General features: G+C 49.6%; 1 protein-coding gene across 2 annotated transcripts in view; it reads left to right on the forward strand.

Annotated features, from left to right (window-relative positions):
• The first annotated feature begins 2,597 nt into the window (after nucleotides 1-2,597).
• MDGA1 (MAM domain containing glycosylphosphatidylinositol anchor 1) overlaps nucleotides 2,598-19,343 on the forward strand; it is a 141,969-nt gene continuing 125,223 nt past the window's right edge. For both annotated transcript variants that reach the window (XM_086744311.1, XM_086744312.1), the window contains exon 1: nucleotides 2,598-2,859. In XM_086744311.1, the coding sequence (XP_086600437.1) occupies nucleotides 2,733-2,859 (127 nt within the window). In that variant the 5' untranslated portion in view covers nucleotides 2,598-2,732. The remainder of the gene's footprint in view (nucleotides 2,860-19,343) is intronic.

Genomic DNA, 19,343 nt, shown 5'->3' on the forward strand with positions numbered 1-19,343 from the left:
GGCCTGCTGGGCACGGGGTGAAGCTGCGCTGGCCCTGACGCCGCTCTCCTCCGGGTGCCCGCTGCTGCTCTTCTCTCCCGCTGGGCACCGTTTACAACACGAATAACTGCTAACTAATTAGCAGCTCTATCTATTAATTGCTTGTTTGTTAGAGCATGACTGGGCAGCCAGCTGCTCTCCGGGCCACATCTCTCAATTTTTTTTTTAATTTAATTTTTTTTAATTACATTTTTATCCAGGGAGTGACTTGTTTGCAGGGCGGCTCAGTGCCTTTCCACCCGCTTTCCCTCGGGGGTACAGCACCTCTCGCCAGCTACCGCGGTGGGAGGACGCGGGGGCAGCGCCCAGCACCCTGCACGGCGTGGGGCCGCCCAACCCACGCGCGTCCGAGGTCCCCCGGGGGACCAGCCCTGGCGAGGAGGCGGAGGGGATGCGGTGTCGCTAAGGGTGGGGGCGCATCGGCCCGTGCCCCGGGAGCATCAGGGGGGCCGGCGCCGGGGTGAGGCGGTGCGGGGGTCCACGGCGCTGGCTCCGCTTTACGTTCCGGGCTGGCTGCTACGGCCGTGGGGGTGGGGAGGCACGGGTGGGCTCGCCGGCTCCGGAGCCCGCGGGGAGAGCGGGTCCAGGCTCCCCCGAAAGCAGCGTTTTCTCTCCCAAACAAAGCAGACGGAGATCGGGATGGAGAAGCAGGGCTCCCCCGCACCGACGTTGCCGGGGCGCTGGCGCAGGGTCGTCCCCCCCCCCCCCCCCCCTTCCCCGTGCCGGGGGCGATGCCTGGGGCGGTCGCGCAGCGTCTCCTGCCTGCGCCCGGCCGCTGTTGTGGCCTCGGGCCCTGGGCGGCTGGGGAAACGCGCAGCTCCCCCGCTCCGGCTTTTATGTGGCCCACGGGCACTGCCGACCCCCGCACCGGGCTGGGGACTCGCACAGCACCCCCGCCACACTGGGCACCCCCCCCTCCTCCAAGCAGCATGCACAAGGCAGCCCGCCAGCCTGCAACCTATCTGGCGGGGGGGACAGGGGACGGACCCAAAAAACTTTGCCGGCACCAGTCAGCACCGGCACAGGAGACACCGCCCCCCAGCTCGGCAACCTGCGCTGCGCCCCCACCCCCAGCTCGCTGCCCGTGCAAGCCAGGAGGTGACCCCCGCCTCAGCGCCCCCCTCCCCTCACCATCAGGGCTTTTCGCATCTCGGGTCCCACCCGGGAGAAGCCGACCTTGCCGCGAGTGTCCTGAGGATGGAGGGACCCCGGGCTGGGAGCCGATCTCTCCACTCGAAGCAAATCCCATTTTTCTCCCCAGCCCTGCGGTGTCGTCTCTAACGGGGCCGGGGCGAGGGGAGGCTCGAAAAATTGGGCAGGAGGCAGGGCTCTTCCGAGCACGGCCGCTTTAATTGGCTCTTTTTTTTTTTTTTTTTTTTTTTTTAACCGGAGTGGAATGAAATGGTGAAGAAGGGAGGGGAAAAACCTGGAAAGCCAAAGGGGAGGAAAATACAGCGCGGCCGGCAGGCAGGGAGGGGTGAGGCGGCCCCGGCTCGGTGCGGTGGTCCCGGACGCCCCGTCCCGGGGTCCGGTTGGGGAGCAGTGACGCTCCCGGCAACTTTTCCAGGCGATTTCGGCGCTCCAGAAAAAAGCGGTGGGGCAGGGACCTCCCAAGTGGTTTCCAGACGGCGTCTGGCAGGAGTCATCAAACTTTGTCCGGCTTCTTGTCCCTCCTGGTCGGCTCCCTTCCAGCCGCAGCTCCCCCTCCCCGCAGCTCCGGCAGCCGTCGAGGGCGAGCGACACGGACCCCTCTACAACCGCAAATCACCTGCGAGGCCGGCGGAGCGGGCAAGCAGGGGAGGGGAAGCAGCCGCCCGAGCCCGGCACACAACAGCGGGGAAAGTTTGGAAGGGAGAAGGACCCGGCAGGCTGGGGAGGAGGCGAGGAGAGCCGGGCTTTGAGGTGCGGGGGTGCGCGGTCTGTCTGCTCCTCCTTTGCTTCTCCCTTCAGGCTGGCTGGGGCGATGCAGTGCAGCTGGGGGAGCTCTTGGGAGCCGCTTTAAAAAAAAAAAAAATCCTTCCTGGACTTGATTAATTACAACAATCCCCTCCCCAGAAAATCTGGAAAAGAGGAGAGAGAATCACCTATCCCTTCCTCCGCCTTCCAGCAGCTGGCTCCTACCCCCCACCCTCGCTTCCCCCCCTTTTTCTCCACCTCCTTCGCCTGCCCCCCCCAAGCCCGTTCGCTGCTGGGGCTGCGGCCAGAGCCTCGTCGGGAGGAGGGAAGGGCGAGGACTCTCCCAAGTTGGCAGCACTTGGGGCGCCGCCGGACTTGGGGCAGCTCCCGCCGAACAAAGAAACCCCCTTCCCCGCGGGGGTCGGGGGGCAGCGCTGGGCTGGCCCGGGCTCTGCCCCTGCCCGGTGCCCCGGGGCTGGCCTTGCTCCGCACCCCGGGAGATCATCCTTGCCCGCACCCCGGGAGATTCCCCAGCGACCCGGCGAGAGGAAGCTGGAAGCGGCGCTCCGCTTTCCTGCCCTCCCCGCCTCCTTCCCTCGCTTTCTCCCTCCTGGGTTGGTTTTGGGTTTTTTTCCTCCTTTTTTTTTTTTCTTTTTAAATTTTATCCCCAGGCGGCTCCGCTTGTGGAGAGGTGGGGGGGGGGTCCCTTCCTCCGCCCCAGGGGTTCCGGTGCCCGGCGCGGGGCGCATGGGGCGGCGATTCGGGAGGTTTTCGCCCGCTCCTCGCTCCCCCGCCGGATGCCGCCTGGGCTGTTTTGGCTGCTTTTCTTCCCCGGCGATGAAGGCTCTGCCTTGAAGATGGAGATGATCTGTTTTTTATTCCTGTCTCTGGTGCCGGTGTACAGCAGGGGACAAGGGGTTTACGGTAAGAGCCGTTGTCGCGGTCGCTTTTTGGGAGGGAGGGAAGGGGGAGGCGAGGGCGCGGACGGCAGCAATGGGATCAAAGTTAAAAAAGCACCTGCAGGAGAAAGTAAACGATGCCGGCGACGCTTGTCACAGCCCGAGCAGGGAGGTTTCTGCACAATGGGGCTTCCAGCTCCTGTAGCCGCTGGCCCTGCAACCCCTGCCCGCCTGCGCTTGGCCACCCCGCCGGGGCCGCACCGAGAGGCCGCTGGCGCCGAGGGGACCGAGTGCTGCCGGGGGGAGCGGCCCTGGCCCCCGCCCCCGGCCCGGCCTCCCCTCTTCTCCCCCCCCGCCTCACGCCTCATGTGGGGACGCCGCGGCGATGCCGGCCTGCGAAAGGCGGCGGCGCGGCTGTGGGAGCGTCTGCGAGGTGCCGGTTCTTCGGGGCAGGGCGGGGGTGCAGAAGGATCCCCCTCCCCGCGCTGCCTTTGCGGGTTTGCTGCCCTTGCAGGAGCACCAGCACTGGGGGGCGAAGGGGAAGGTGGGGAGCGCCGCTGCCAGGGGTCTGCCCTGCTGCCGGGGGCTCTCCCCGCGCAACGCCCGGCGAGCCCCGCTGGGCGCCCTCCCTTCCCTCCCGGAGGGGCGAGGGGTGAGGCTGCTTCTGCACCCTGTTGAACTTTGCTGCTGATTTTCCTCCGAAGATCGTGCGGTGGTGGTCTGTGGCAGAGCTGATGTCGAGTTGCTTCATATTTTTTTTCTCTCTTTTTTTTTTTTTTTATTATTATTTTCGCAGTTACGGTGCTTACTTCCCCTCCTCGTTCGCAGGCAGGGTGACAAGTGGCAAGCTGGGGTGTCCCCCTCAGAGGTCCGGCTCCCGCAGCCCTTCGGCTTCCGAGGGCAGGGGGCAGAGGCCGGAGGTGGCACCCTCTTCCCACGTCCCTGAGCACCAGCCCTCGGTTGAGAGAACAGCCGAGATTTACTTTAGCCAGCCGTGCAGCCCTCCCCCTCCTCTTTTCCCTCTCCCAGCTCTCTCTTAATTCTTGCTTTACAAGATCTGCATTTCCAATACACTGGGAAAAAATAAATAAAAGGAACCCACAAGACTTGCCTCTCATAACAAGCCGGCTTTATCTTGGCTTACAACTCAGTTGTGCGTTGCTGTAAAGTCCTTCTGGAAGGCATGCCTCTGCCTCTGACAAGCCAGGCTCTCTGAGCTCTGAAGAGAGACCCCAGTGAGAGAGCCCAGCCCCCCCGCTCCCCCTTTTTTTAACAGCACGCAGCCAGTCCCTTGTGTGAGCTCTGGCAAAGATCAGTTCAGTCTCCCTGACTATGGGTAAGTCTTTGTAGGTCACTTTTTAATGATGTATTTCTTTAATGGAAACAATTCCCCCTTTCTCCTTGAGGGCTGGGATGTTAATTTTGAGTTTGGGTCCGTTTTGTAAAATAACCATGTTAAATAGAGGGTGTTTAGTTTCCTTTCTTTTTTCCTTTTATTCCTCCCAGTATATGTGTTTTCTCCCAGTCTGCATGTCCTGAGGAAAATTGTAGGACCCTCCGAAGGCTGGAAAGACGAGTAGTAGAATGAGTTTGTGCTACAGAAACCTGGTCAGGGCAGGTTATTTAATCCTTTAAAACAGGCAATCTGCCTCTAGCTGAACTTTTATTATTTTGTTTTAGCGTGCTTGCTGCTGTTGCTTGCTGTAGAATAGCCTCTCTGCTCAGGATCGTCGCAAGAGAGACAGAGCTTAAAACCGGCTTTGCTTGAATGTGCTTTATAAGGTTGCCTGTTGTATTTTTTCATCCACTTCAGTGAACTTGCATTTGATGGAGTTGTTGCTAAATTAGATCTTCAGAATAACTTACTGATTGTTTTGTCTTTTTCTCTCGGAGAGCGATGGGAGAAGCTGTGTACAAAAGCAAGCACAGATATAGACATGCACTGAGATGAAGGCATCCTTTTAAGCCAAAATGGTACATTACTTCTGTCTGTTCTCTCACTTAACTACACAAAGGAGAAATCCAGCCTCTTCCCTCCCCTCCCCTCCCTTACCTCTTCAAACTCTCTGTTGAGACCGTCGGGAGCCTTAATACGCAGCCGCCTGAGCGCAGCCCAGAGCAGTGTCTCGTGGAATCAGCACACCGCAAACTTCTGCGGTGACTAATAGTTTTCATATTGTCTTTCCCAATCCTGCCTTCAGTCCCTACCCTGCACTGATTTCATGCCTTCTGCAGCCAGCACTGTTTGTTTGGATATGAAATTGCAGTTATTGGTGGCTCAAGCAGAGCTGGATTGATACCGTTATGTTTGCAAGGATAAATAGAGCAGGATTAGAAACTGGTCCTACTGTCCCCTTCCACTTCAGTTTGTCCTAAATGTTAGTCTCTCGCCACAGCTTTGAGCTGTACTTGAGTATTCTATGTTGTGAATGCCGGTCTCATGTGGTGCTTGATGTAGAAATTATGGGAACTCAAGTGTCGTGTTTCAGATCTGTTTTTCTGCTTTTGAATATTTATTTATGGCGATGGAGATGGGGAGAGGCATCTGTATGGGTCTATAAATATATTTCACTTTAGTAAATCTGCTGAGATTAAATCAGATTAAGCTAGATAAAGTATCCATGTGATGTACCCTTTAAATAATACCCCCACATGGATGCGCACAAAAGACCTCTGTCTAGGAGAGCGGAGTTGTTGGAGAGGTTTATTGAGATGAATGGTATAAATAAAATGTGTGTAAGGAGGTTTCTGGGAAAGGAGCATTTGCAATGGAGGTACAATTTAATTAGGAGTCAAGGTGCTTTTAGCCTGCTACCTGAAGAGGCTTGTTATATAAATTGGCATTTGTTGTAATGACTGAAGCGTGTCGGAAACCCTCATCTCGTTAGCTGATCCCATCCTTTAGGCCTCATTTGTGGCGGTAAGACAAGGCTGGCCTGATACGGAAGGCGATTCAGCAGACTGCCAAGAGGCAACTTTTATTAGCCTTTTGTGGTACCACGTTTCCCAAACTGAATGCGCCTTTCAATCCTAGTGCACTGATGCTGCTGGTCAAGATGAGGAGCAAGAGGTAATAGATCTCTAGGAAATGTCAGAATTTGGGGGGAGGGAGGAAGAGGTAAGGAGAAAGGGGACTTGCCCTTCCAGGCTTGGAGTTATCGACACTTAAAAGCTGTAAATTAGACTGATAGGGGAGAACAGGGAGTGTTTCCAAAGGGAAGAGTACGGCTCTTGCTTTTCCTAGTCAGCCTTGCAGACTTCAGGGCTTGCGTAGCTCTGGTTCAGAGCCTGCACGGGGCTGCTGCTCCGCTTACTCCTCGTGCAGTACGTAATTAACGTTTCTGCGTTGTCCTGCAGCTTCCACAGTCCAACTGATGAGCAGCAGCCTTTCAGGCTAAGTAAGTGAGCGGGATGTTTTGTTGCCTGCCTCTCATAATTCACCTGCAGAAAAGGCATTTTAGGAACGGTCATCACTGTGTGTGCAATGAGGGGTGGAAAGGAAATAAGAGGAAGGTTCAGGCTGGGCAGCAGGGAAACCTGCCTGGTACCCATGGTCAGAAGGACGGGGTGGGCTGCATCACTTCAGGTGCTTGAAACTGATGGGAGTGAAGCGCTGGCAGCATGGGGTAGTCTTGCCCTGGCCTCTGAGGTGGGGAATAAATGACCCAGTAAAGCTCTTTCATTAAAGAGATACCATCACACTGAATCACCTATGGGATGCCACTATGGGCAGCCAAAAAAATCTCGTGGAAGAATGTTTTCTTGCATCTGCGATGGAGGAGTGTCATGGTAAAACATATCCTGAGCTTAGGTCATAAGCATCTGCACTTTTTCATTTCATGTATGCACGACATGATTTGTTTCCTGCTCCCTGTACCTGTAAAGTAAAAGCCTCTTTTTCTTGGAGTGTTCAGTGCAGGATGCCTCACACCCTCTTGCAACCTGTGTGCACACCTATCTTCCGCTGCCCGTTTCTGGGGGCACAGACACATTCTAACCTAACCTTGAGCCCGGTACCTGGATCAGTCCCTCTCCCCTGCCTTTATAGCTGTTTTGCCAGGGGGAACAGGAGTCCAGATGAGGAGCTGTTCAGCTGTCTTGCTGTTATCCCAGTGCACCCTGTGCCCTCAGAAACGAGTGAGGAGATTGCTGGCTAAAGTAGCGGTGGAGCTGGCTCCTGTGAGCCACTTCTCAGCCGGTTCTGTTTGGAAAAGGCAATGTATGAGCACTATATATGTATATATATATATATTTTTATATGTGTGTATATACATCCTTTGTGCACAGCCATTTCTCCTCGTTGTCCAGCCCTTAAATCCATAGTCCAGCCCTTAAATCCAAAAGGCTGTAGCCTTTTGATTACAGGAGTGAGTGTTGTAACTGGAGGGCTATAGAAACAGTCTCACCTAAGGACGGGGTCCATCCAAGACTTGCGTGGTTCCTTAGCAGCTCTTTAAAGTCTAGGTATTAAAGCTGTCCAGCCCTGTGCTTCAGCATGCCTTGCTGGTTTCCACCTGTAGTGTGTCACATTCACCCTCCTGTGACACCAGAGCCTCTGTTTTTAGGTCAGGTCAGTAGCTTCACACACCAGATAAGCCCTCAATGGGCTTTAATATGCAGTACTAGAAAACTGACATTATCCTCTTGACAGGTTGTTTGCAACTTGCTGGTGGAAGTCAAAATATTTCACTATAGGTGTCATCAGAAACCACCATCCTATGCTAATTTTTGTGGGAACATGAAGACAGATGTTGAATAATTTGACATGAGCAGCATAGCTTTTAAAATTATCACCGTGTCAGGTTTGCACTGGATTTTTTTTGAAATATATGTATGTCTTTCAGATGAGTTCACATCTGAAAGGGGAGGGAGATCTAATAAGTGGCTCCTGGTAAGTGGAAGATGTGGCAGAAGATGGCCTTGGAGGTTCAGTAGTCAGAGAGCAATTCAGCAGTGGCAGTGAGGGATGCTGTGCTGCTGGGACTGCTGTTGTCATTTTTAAGGACTTCTGTGCTGGAAACTCTTGAGATCTTGTGGCACTTCCCATCAACCAGAAGCCCTGCTTTTTTTGCCTGTGTTTTGACTAGAGTCACTGCTATTCTGCTTTCTTGAATAGTGCAGTTTCAGGCTTCTAATCCATCCCTCCACGTGTCCTGTACTCTCTTGGTTCATTAAGCGCAGTCTATGCCCAAGAGTCTTGCCTGCGTGGTATGGTGACTTGTTATGAGGAGGGCAGAGTTGAGGGCTGGGGAAAAATTGCATTCTGCCCAATGTCCATGTGCTGGCAAAAGCAATAGAGAGAGATGCATTTCCACTAGTGAAAGACTGCTTGGGTGGAGGGTGTTCCTTACTCTGTCTGTGAAAATGTCCTGACCCCTACCTGCAAAAGATTTCTTTAGCCAGAATAAGGTAAATCCACAGTTTTGCCTGTGAAGCTCTGGAGAAACTGTTCGCTGGTGAAGGTCTCATCAGGGTAGGTGGGATGTTGGTATTTTTTTGTGCAGAGGTGTTGCTGTGTTGTGTCCCCGGCATTTTGCTGTGGGGAAGATGAGCATTCAGCTTGTGATGGACTTTTTCCAGACAAGAGATGCTTCTCAGGAATGCTGTGGGCACCTGCATCTGGTAATACAATGAGGGTTTCTTTAGGCTATACCTGGTAGCCCATGTGTTACGTACACTGAAACTATTAAGGAAACTTTGAGACCGTTTCTGCTCTCAAGCAGTCAAGGGAACACATCACCAGCCATCTTTTGCCAGTCGTCAGCCGCTGGTGTTGCACAGGTGTAAACTGAGAAGGGGAAAACGTGCCAGTGTCCCCCCGGCTTGTGGAGCAAGGGGAGGGATGTGGCACCCACACTGTGCAGCAGAACGCAGCGCTGGCAGGGCCACCAGGATCCACCAGAGAGATGTGAGGAGTTGGGAGAGGAGAGTGTGCGTGTCTCGTGTCTCTGTGCTTTGTTTAACTGGTGAGATCTCTACTCTGTTAGGATCCAAAACACTTGCTTTGAAAAGAAAAAAAGCTTTGATCTGATCTTTATTCGGGAGAAGGGGTTGAAGAAGCAACAGAGGTTTGGTTTTTTATAGCCAAGCACTTGCTTAGTGTTCAGAAGAAGAAATTAAATATGTAATCAGGGAGCTGATGATCAAAAGCACTGTGTTACAGAGCTAGGAAAGAACTTGGGAAGTGGAGTCAGTAAAGGGAAATCCCGGGCACCAGCTGACCTCGGCTCAAAAAAAATTAAGTCGGAGAAGGGCTGTAACCAACAGGTTAGCTTAGCTGGGACAGGACTTGTTGGGAGGCAGAGTGTTTTTCATGCCTGGTGTCAGGAGCGAAGGCTTTGACTCACATTGTACCCCAGCAGTTCATGATCCTTTTTTTGCCCCCCTCCCTCCCCCTCCTTTGTAATACCCTGGGGCGGTTGGCGGGGGCGGGGGGAAGTGCTGTCCTTTCCTTCCAGGAGCGCCCTGTCCCTTTGTCGTGACAGATCACATAATGACATGAGTGCTGAGTTAGCTTAAATCCTTAGTTAGCTTTTCAACCATAATCTCAATTTCCTTTTTATTCACATATCTGTGTGGTTGTGGTTTGGGGTGGGCTGTGGTTTGGCTGGTTTTGGTTTTCTTTTGGTTATTCTTCATTTGTGGTTTTTGCTTGTTTTCAGTTTAGAGGAAAAAGCAAAGAAGGTAGGGTTAAAGGAATCTGGACAGGTAGGAGGGAAGAGGGACTCTCATGCATGGCCTTGCTTTGGCAGGAGGAGACAAGAAGAGAGCAAAGTGTTGGCGGGCTGTCGGGGCCTCTAATGGGATCAGGTGAGGGCATCAGTCCTGCGATGTGTCTCCTTCGCTCCTGGAGGCAGCAGAGCTGAGGAGGGTGCCACAGCAGAGGAACTGGCGTGATGCTGGTGCTCTGGCTCTTGGGAAAACATGACTTGGGGTCCCTAGCTTAGTGCAACATTGTCTCCTGAGCATCCTGGCTGCCTGCATGGAGCTCTGCACCAGTGTGTTGGCTGTGCTGTGTCCCAGGGCAGCTTCTGGCTGCTAATACCTTAAGTTTTAATGCCCAAATACTCTGGTCCATGGCTGGCGAAGGGAGGTGCCTGAAGTTAACCAGGGAACTAGAAAGAGAGAGACAGCTGAATATAAAACATTATTTCTTTAATTTTTCTACTTGTTCTTCTAGACTAGGCAATATGATTACTCCAGCTTATGCTTGTATGACTGTATTCCCAAAAATGTATGGAGAGCCTTATGGTCTAGCAGTGTTTAAACTCCCCTGAGAAGGATACTCCCTTCGTATGCTTCTGTAAAGCACTCCATGTTCGTAGTATCATGCTAGCAATGAACAGCAGCGTAGACGCCATTGCATGTTTCAGTGGTTGCAAATAAGGCAGGACAGCCCGCTGGGGACAGCCGTGGTGCTGGCGTGGCCTGGTGATTCAGAGTCACCAGCATCCCTCCATGAGCAGGTCACGGCTCTGTGCTGGGCTGCAGACCTCCAGGGAGAGAGGGTGCAGCAAGGTGGCGAGCAAGGATCTCAAGCCGCTTTGATCCATGAGGCCAGCCTTTTGCTTTCCTATAGCTCCTTTCACTCGTGCTGCAAATCGTTCGTGGATGCGGTGTTGGCTGCTGTCCCTTTGCTTTAGCTGTCGTAGGGGAGATACCACTGGTGTAACTTAAAATCCATCTGGCTGTGGTGTTCTGGCTTGTGGTTTTTCTCCGCTGTGAGCGGTAGTGTAGGACGAACGGCGTGCAAATAGTTTTGCTGGGTTCATGCAAGTGGAAATGATGGCAGGGTGAGGATAGCAATAGGCAAAGGTGCAGTAAGAAGGGCAGTTTCTGAAGAAGAGTTAGCAAATGTCGGCTAAAGAATTGACGTAACATTGAAAGCTGAAGTCAAGCTGTGAGAAAGGTTTTAGGATGTCTGCAGGTGGACATTTAATATGAGAGTAGCTGCTTGACATTGCTGCTCCTGTTTCGGAAGGAAATGGTCCTTTGCTAATTGGCATAAATTGTTGTAAGATAAATGTGGATGGGAATCTTGTGCATCTCTTGTGTGTCTTTGTGATGGAATGAAAAGATAAAACAAAGATGCAGCTCAGGCAGAAGCTTGAGAAACGTGGCAAAATGGCTTTTGCTTACAAATGCCATTTCACCTTCTGGTGCTTGTTCTGTGCCTTGCACAGTGAAAATAGGCATTTGTAGAATTAGCATGAAGAACAACTGTCTCTCGCTCAGTTTAATAAACTGATTATTCTGTCTGGGAGCATCCCTCGAAGTAGCAGAAATGTGAGAAATTGAGGCTCATAAAAGTAACCTGAGCCGCGAGAGCCAGCCAGGGATGGGAGACTGAACTCCTATGCCAGTCAAGTGAGACTATCTGGGGTGTTAAGAAGACTGAACTGGTCTGGGGCATTTCCACCGCAGTTGTTAGACCCTGAAAATCCCTCTCAGAGTGCGCAAGTAGGATTTCTTGTGGGTTTATGTCTTTTCCCCTCACTGTAACATCTATGAACTTCCACCTTTGCAATGCCTCTGTTGCCTACAGTTATTCCGTTCTGCACGTGGGGAAATGAGATGGAGATTAAGTGATTTGCCCGTGGCAGAATGGAGAATCGAACACCAGCAAAGTTTTAACCATCTTTCTCTCTCTGGAAAAGTGCAGCTGGTATTAAGTGCAATCCCTGTTGCTGATAGATCCAAGGTAAATACATCCTCGATAAGAAGGAATAAGCCATTTAAAACAGGCTCTGATCCAGTTATCTCAGAATCGAGCTTTTCTATTAAGAAAACAAAAACATGTTTATCTTTCAGTACTAATTTAGCTCATCTTTGTTCACAGGTTAGGATTTATTTTAGGACGCCTTTTGGAGATCTTCCAGAAGTTGAGCCTTGCTGCACAACATGATGGGAGAAAGAGGAATCTTTCAAACATGGGTACATACATGGCTTTTCTGGGTGAATCTGCAGGTGGCTTGAAAAACTGCTCTGAGGGAGGTGCAGGACAGGATTAGTTCTGGAATCTGTTGACTTGTTCTGCGACAATTTAAATTATTTTGCACTTGATCAAAGAAGCAGTGTTGCTCACTGTGATAAGCTGCTGTTGTGAATGGAGGAGATTAAATGACTACTGCTGGTACCCGGGGAAGGACAAAAAGTCTGAGATTTGGGATGGACAGAGAAAAGCAGAGGACCATGTTGTAGGTGCATGATGAGGGACAGCGGGACAAAAGATAAACTGTGATAACAAGGGTGGAGCTGTGGCTCTAAAATAAGGCTGGATGCCAGAGCATAGCACAGCTTTTAAAGAAGTGAAAGGAAAGTCTGAATATTCCAAGATGTTTTGTTATTTTAAGTATGTGCTAAGCTGTATTCCTATTTTTCTTACAAGTATGAAGATAGGAAGAAGAATTCTCTGGTGTTTGTTCCCCAAATGCTAATGAAGGCAGATAGGATTTAATGTCAGTGATTTTTTTTTAAGAGAGATTTTTGTTTTATATTTAGAACAATTAAAATTCACAAGTGTGTGTTTGAGAAGGGGATTATCTTGACTGGTCAAATAATTGCTGAATAAGAAGACCTTACCTCTGGAAGTTGGGATTCAGAAGTGGGCAGCGGTGTCAGGTGCAGGTTGGGAAGACCCCATTTTCAGGTGTGGTGAAAGACGGCGCCTTGCTATTCCCTGTACCTCTGCAAATGAGGGATACTTGGAAACTGAATAAGAACACAGGGGCTTTCCAGTGCTGTGAGACGGCAGGATTGGGGGGATGTTTTTGCAAACAAATCACCTTAAGGTGGATGTACACTATGCCTATGCAAAAGTAGGGCTGTAACTTGTGGGTGTGCTCTGGAGCTGGCTTTACACAAGCTGTTCTGGCGGCACAAACAAATACACTCAACTCCTGGCTCTGCAGCCAGGTGGTGATCCCATAAATCCAGCTAGCTGGCTCATTGTGGGGTGCAGTCTGAAGCTGGAGGGTGGCAGCAGCTTAGCCACCACAATCCAGTAGCTGTGAACTCTAGCGAGACAAATGCCAGGGTTGTTCTTACTCTGTGGCATCTTTTGAGCAAGCATACCTTGCAATGCGGGAACGTGAGCCGGCTTAACGCAGCTCACTGTTGTGAAAGGGAGCCTTTAGACAGCAGGTCTAGAATTAATCTTTAATTTTGAAGAGTTGTTCCTGGGTAATGCATTGCGTAGACAAGGCCTGCATTTAGCTGCGATTAAGTTTCTGAATTGTTTTTCAAAATGGGATAGTCGAGCTCCTGAACCATGTAGCTGCATCTGAAGACGTTACCCATAGAAACTAAGCTCCAGCTTTGGTTAAAATAGCACAATAATAGTTTGTTTTCTGGATGGTCAAATGATAAGCAGCTCAAGACTTTCATCCTTATTCTAGCAGAAAAATGCAATCGACAGTAGAGAATGACTGTTTACTATGATGTGCATGATTAATACCATAAATCTTTCATGTCAGGATGTTGGGTGAAAGGCATGAATATCACCACAGCAAATTGAAAGGAGCAGCGTGTTACATATTCGTGGCTGGTAATCAGGCTTGAAACTCCATGTAAAAGGGGAAATTAGGCAAAGTGAATGGTAGTTATTGAAACTAGAAACCGCTCTGGCGTTTGCTAAGCCTTGGCAAAGATGCCATGCTGATTTTTGCAGATCACAATGAGCATATGTACCTACGTGTGGCTGATGGTTATTCCAAGTGGCCAGCAGTAGTGCGTGTGCTATTTGACAAACAGTTCTGCTTCTCAGATTATTATGGAGACATTTCAAAGTATGTTTGCAGCATATGGCTTGCTTAAGTAGATGGTTTCAGATAGGAGGCGTTTGGTAAAACACAGTAGATCAGCTGCTTATCGCTCAGCTTCAGATGGGTCAGCAGGGCATTCGGTACACATACTTAAAAGAGCAGTGAAGAAAAATGGGGAGCGAGCCCTGCGTCACGGCGTGGCAAACTTTCTTTCCAGCATGCAGGAAAGCTCCAGCAGAGCTAATTCTTCATAAATGGATTTTAATTTAAGAATTGTCTCAAAGCAAGTCTAGTAGAGGAAGTAGTAAGTGAGGAGGGTGGGGGAAGGAACCCACTGTATAGGCTCTTTGCTTGTTAGGCCGAAATAAAAGCTTCACAGGAGGAAGCAAGGGAAGGTGCTAAAAAGTACTAGGATCTGTGATATGCTTGGTGAAGTAGATAGGGAAATGTGAAAGAAATGTGTCTAGCTATTGCTAGATTTAAAAAAAAAAAAAGAGAGGAAAGAAATGGATGCTGTTGGTGCTGTGTAAATTCTAGGAGTGGGAATATTTCTCTCTTTCATTGGCCTCATGATAATACCTGTGACATTGTTGCTGTTGAAAATGAGGGATTGTAAGAGCGAGTGAGAGCTGCCGTCCCTGCCGGGCAGAAGCCTTGCCTGAGCAGGATTGTGCATCTCGTAGAGGGCCATAGCTGTGATTCCAGGGTCACGTAAAGGGGGGCTAGCTTTAGCACCACCGTTGCAAGAAACAGGAGGATTTAATAGAGCTTTTGCATATGTACTCCTGTACACTTTTTTAAAAAGTCCTGGATACTCTGTGAGTATTGCCGTTATCTGTGGGGTAACACAGATGCTGGAGCCCAAATCCCATGGTGGTGTAGGATGGGTGACAGCCTGTCATTAACAGGCTCATTTGCTGAATGAACTCTTCTGATTTTTCCTATATTTTATTTCTCCCTTTTTGTCATATCCAGTTAAAGTTATTGTAATTCAGTTTTTGAGGCATATTTGGCTGATTGCATTGTGTTTGATACCAGCTCTTATTTCTTGCATGTGCTTTCTCACACCTGCTCGCCTTGCTGACACAGACGACTGTTATTCGTTCGCCCAGAAGGACGGGATGCAGCTTACGGGAGTGTGAGTGGGCAGCCCTTGTGCCCGTCATCCACTGGCACTGGCCACACTGACTCCAGCCTCTGCTGCTGTCTGACTGGGAGGAATTGTGGTGTTTTTTTCAGATGCTCTGTGAAAAAAGAAGGTAGAAGCAGGGTAGGGGGGAAATCTTAGAGGATTTGCTTTTCTGGCTACAATTTTTGGCTCGACTGTGCTACTCGTGTATATAGCATTTTAATTCCAAGGCAAAGGAGTTAAATCCAGATGAGCTGTTGCTCTGGTAGAAATGCTGGCCTGAAATGCTGCATGTAATGGCTTGGATCCTATTGCTGTCAGTGTTTCTTTATGACTTTTTTTTTAAAAAGACTTCAGTGTAAGCCAAGTATGTTTAAAAAAAAAAAAAAGCCCTAAAAGAAAACACCAAAAAAAAGGCCAGATCTGTTAGTTTATCCTGGCCTTCTGCTTGTGCAAATGGAAGGTGGTGCTATTTGTTTGGCTCAGACATGTTGAAAATGAAGCTCATGATATCAAGGAGGTGTTTCCATCTGGATGTGAAGGGAAGGGATAGATAGGTAACCTCCTTTTTTGTGTGGTGTCTTGTCTTTGTAGTTTACAGGTTTTCATGGGCATTTGTTGTTTGTTCGGTTTTTTTCCCCTTTGACCATTAAATTTTGACTTGAGACTTTTTTAGTTTTGTGGCAGTTTCCGCATCGATGCATTAGTGAGCATTTTTTCATTGATGGCTGGTTGCTGTGGTCACTGAGCTGCTGCCACTCTCTTGGGCAGCCCCTGAGATGCCCTTGGCGAGCTGCTGTTGGAGAACCCGACAGCAGATCTGTCATCAAAGCCCAGAAAATCCTTGAGTGTGAATCTGCTTCATAAAGCTATAGGATGTTGTACAAAGGGACAACACTCAGGACTTGGGCTAGAGAGGTAGCATGCGTCCAGAGAGGCCAAGCTCTGCAATCAGGGCTTTCTGGATCCGTTCTCTGAGATGGTGGTTTCTTTAGGGGGATTCCTCATTTCTTGGGGCTTGAAAAGTGTCTGGGCACTTTGGTTTCAAAACCCAGTACTCTGGAGGACTTGGATTATGCTTGTGATTATTCCAGAATGGGATAATTCTTACTATACTTATATACTTACTATACTATAGCTCAACTCTCAGCAAGTCATTCTTTTGTTGGAGTAGTCTGGACTAATGGGGAGAAAAACAATCCTTCCTACCCCAAAAGTTTTTGTCTGATTTCTCTGGTATTAGATATTACTTGAGTATCCTTTCCTAGAAACTGCAGGCCTGTCGCTCTTGTGACTTGCTGTCTTCAAGTGAATTGGAGGTCACTGGCAAGAGTTGTTTGAGTTTCTTTTTTTTCCCCCCCATCCTTTGCTTTCCTGCAGGATTGTTGTGTTGGGATAAGAGGAATTTTTCCTTTCCCTTGCCTAATTGCATTAAACTGGTTGAAATCTTTTCTCCTTGCCTTTGTCACCTTACATTTTTTTCCCTAACTTTTCTGGTGGCCTTAGAAAGTACAGCCAGAAGGAAAGGACATAAATAGAGCTAGTGTTCAGGATCTCACTCGGCTTTGGAGATAAGGGCCTGGTGGTGGGGAGTCTTTGTTCCATTGTCCCCACTGTCTTCCCCTCTGCCTTCTCTCTTCTCCTGGTTCCTGTTGTTTTGCCTTCAGAATCCTTGCTGAATTCAATCGGCTTAAAATAATATTTGTTTGAACAATAACAGCTGTATTAAAGGGATACATTATCACTTAGTTTAAATACACATATTGGCTCTGCGAGAAAGGGCTTTGCAAAGAAAGTCTGACTGTATGCTTTTGCACATTAAATGAGTATGCAAACAAAATCCTGCAAGAGGTCTGCAACTGAAGAAAGCCCTTTTCCCCTGCTTCCCCGCATGCAAATATCCAGATACAACGGCAATTCCTACCGCTGAAGCAGGCAGCGAGGGAAAACCAAGTGACATTGAAATGCTGCCAGCGATACCTTTATACTGAGTTATAGCACTGAAGGCAAACAGCAGCTGGAAGCTTGGTTTGATCTTTTTGTACATGTAAGATTAAGTAGCAGGCACAGTGCTGGTGAGGGGTACCTTCCTGACCCTCCTCCACAAAGCTTTTGAACACTTCCGGAGAAGAACAGAGTATCTTCAGTACCTGCCGAGGGAACGGTGACTGGAGAGCGCGGTGCAGTGAAGCGCTTTACCTGTGTCCCTCTCCGTTACTGGAGTATCGGTCTACCTCATGGTGTTCATGCGTGTGGCTGGACTAGCTGTGCTTGTAACTGGTCTCCATTTGGGAGGGCTGATTTTTGCAACTTGACTCTCCTGATTTTAGACTGAATTGTTGACTTTTAATGAGCTGGATATAGACTGGTGGCACATGGCAGCTGAGGGCAGGAGGAGCTGCAAGCAAGGGACTGTCCCTCAGGTCATGCCTTGTGTGATGACTTTCTGTCCTTCTCCGCATCCTGGGTTTATGGCTAGTTTGCGGTGGCTTATGTGCTCTCTGTGGGGGAGGTGTGAGGGTCTGAGCAGTGCTGTAGGTCCTCACCCTGCCTCTGCTTCTTTGGTCTTCGTTTTCCAAATACCTTGTATGCTGTGGAAGCTGTGTGGGTGCATGCAGGCCTCCAAATCTGCTGTGGATCTAGGCTCTTTCTGTCAAATGTAGCGAGATAATGTTTGTTTCTGAGAGGGACCCAGGCATAATGTGTTTCGGTTGCCCTGCTAACTACTCCAGAGCAGATGGACTCTTCTGCTGTGTCCGTCTCTCTCCTTTCATTCCTGTTAATATTTTTCTAATTATTCATACTAGATGAGAACCTAGCCTGGTGGTCATCAGGGAGCTGGGAGTTTGGGCTGAAGGGTCAGCTCCTGGGTCTCTTGGTTTGAGACCAGATGTGAACTGAGGCAGGGCTGCAGTCTTCCAGGGCTGCTTCTGTGGCCACGCTAACAATCTCTGCTCTTGCGTTTACTCTGCTGGTGTGAGCTGTCATCACTCCTTCCATTTTAGAACAAGAGTGAGAGAGCAAACTTGCTTTCAACTGCTTTGTTTTTTCTGTCAGGTAGCTTTTCAGATTCCCAGGGCTCCTCGCTCTGCTTTTCTTCCTATTTAGAGACATCTTACCAGCCTCATCCTCTTTTTTGGCCAACTAAATGTGTAGATTTACACACGTGAATTCAGTCCATGATATTCCTAGCACAGGCATTATTGCTCTCTTTGTCTTTATTTATTTCTTATTTTTAATTTATTGCCTCCTTCTTGGGCAGATACATTCCTAGATTACTTGTGCATCTTCTCATCACCCTCGGGGTAAAAGTGCTGGCTCTAAGTACATCCATGGTTGAGTGCCTCTGGAGTTGATGTGTCTCCTGGAGCACTGCCCTTCGTGGTGGGGTGGGGGTCATTTGGGCCAGGCTACCTGTCCTGCTGGTGGTGGTTCTCCCCCAGGAGCAGGCGTGCCTGCAGACAGCAGCAATGAGGTGCCTTAGGTGAGTGGTAGGGTTGTAGGCCTTGCTGCAAAGGCGTCGTTCATCCGTTTGGGGAAAACTGCTTTTGTCTCTCCGATCATCTGCTAGATTCCCCTGGAATCCCTGCCTGGGGAAAGCTGTGACATTTTGTGTTGTTTTGGGAGCTCTGTGGCCACCTTCCCAGAAGCTCTTCCTGGGTTTTATGGCCCTCAAGGGGGGGAACAGTGCAGTAACTTCATAATGGTGAAAATCAACACTGTATACAGAAGGGAGGGGGAAATCCATGTTTGTTTTTAAAGGAATAAGAAACCCTACAGTTCTTCTTCATTGGGACTGAGCTTGCATCTAATCTGTGGCATCTTTGCATTCCTTTCACCTTTTTTTCTGGGAGATGGTAGGGCGCAGAGATTTAAACCTGCACCAGAGTAATTGTAATTGAGAATTCAGTCTGAATCTCCATGAAAGGACTGACAGAAATTCCTACTGCCTGGACTGCAGCCTGGTTTAGAGACCCTAAACCATAAAACTCCTTGTTCATGTCTGTCAACATCTGCAGTAATGGAACAAATCTTAAAAAACAACCAAACCAAACCAAACAAACAAAAAAAAAAAACCCCACACGAGCAAAAGACAAATACGTTATTAATAAGTCTAATGTCCATGGCAGTCCTTCTTGGTAGTTTTGGTATTTTACCGTGCTTTTACATCTCCAAGTTGAAACTGTTAGCTGAAGTCCAAGGGTGTGTGTGTTTTTAAGATGGTACGGCCTCTCTTCCCCACTGGAGGGGACGAAAGCATGGAGCAAACCCTCTCGTTTAGGTGGTGCCAATCTGGCAGTCTCTTGCCGTGGTTACTTCATGGAATAACTGAGGTTGGAAGGGACCTGTGTAAGTCACCTGGTCCAGCCCTCTCCTCAAAGCAAGGCTAGTTTGATGTTAGAGCTGACTTTGAAGTTAAGGCAGGGTGTTAGGGACCTCATCTAGTCGAATTTCGAGCATCTCGAAGGATGGGGGGGTCCATAAGCTCTCTGGGCCCCTCTGCTGGTGTTTGACCACCTTCATGGTGAAAGAATTTTTCTCTTTATGGCCAATGGGAATTTCCTGTGTTTCATCCTGTGGCTTTTGCCCTTCTTCTTTTCACCATGCACCACTGAG

The sequence above is a fragment of the Chlamydotis macqueenii genome, chromosome 3, assembly GCF_036417535.1.
Source record: "Chlamydotis macqueenii isolate bChlMac1 chromosome 3, bChlMac1.mat, whole genome shotgun sequence".
Lineage (NCBI taxonomy): Eukaryota > Metazoa > Chordata > Aves > Otidiformes > Otididae > Chlamydotis > Chlamydotis macqueenii.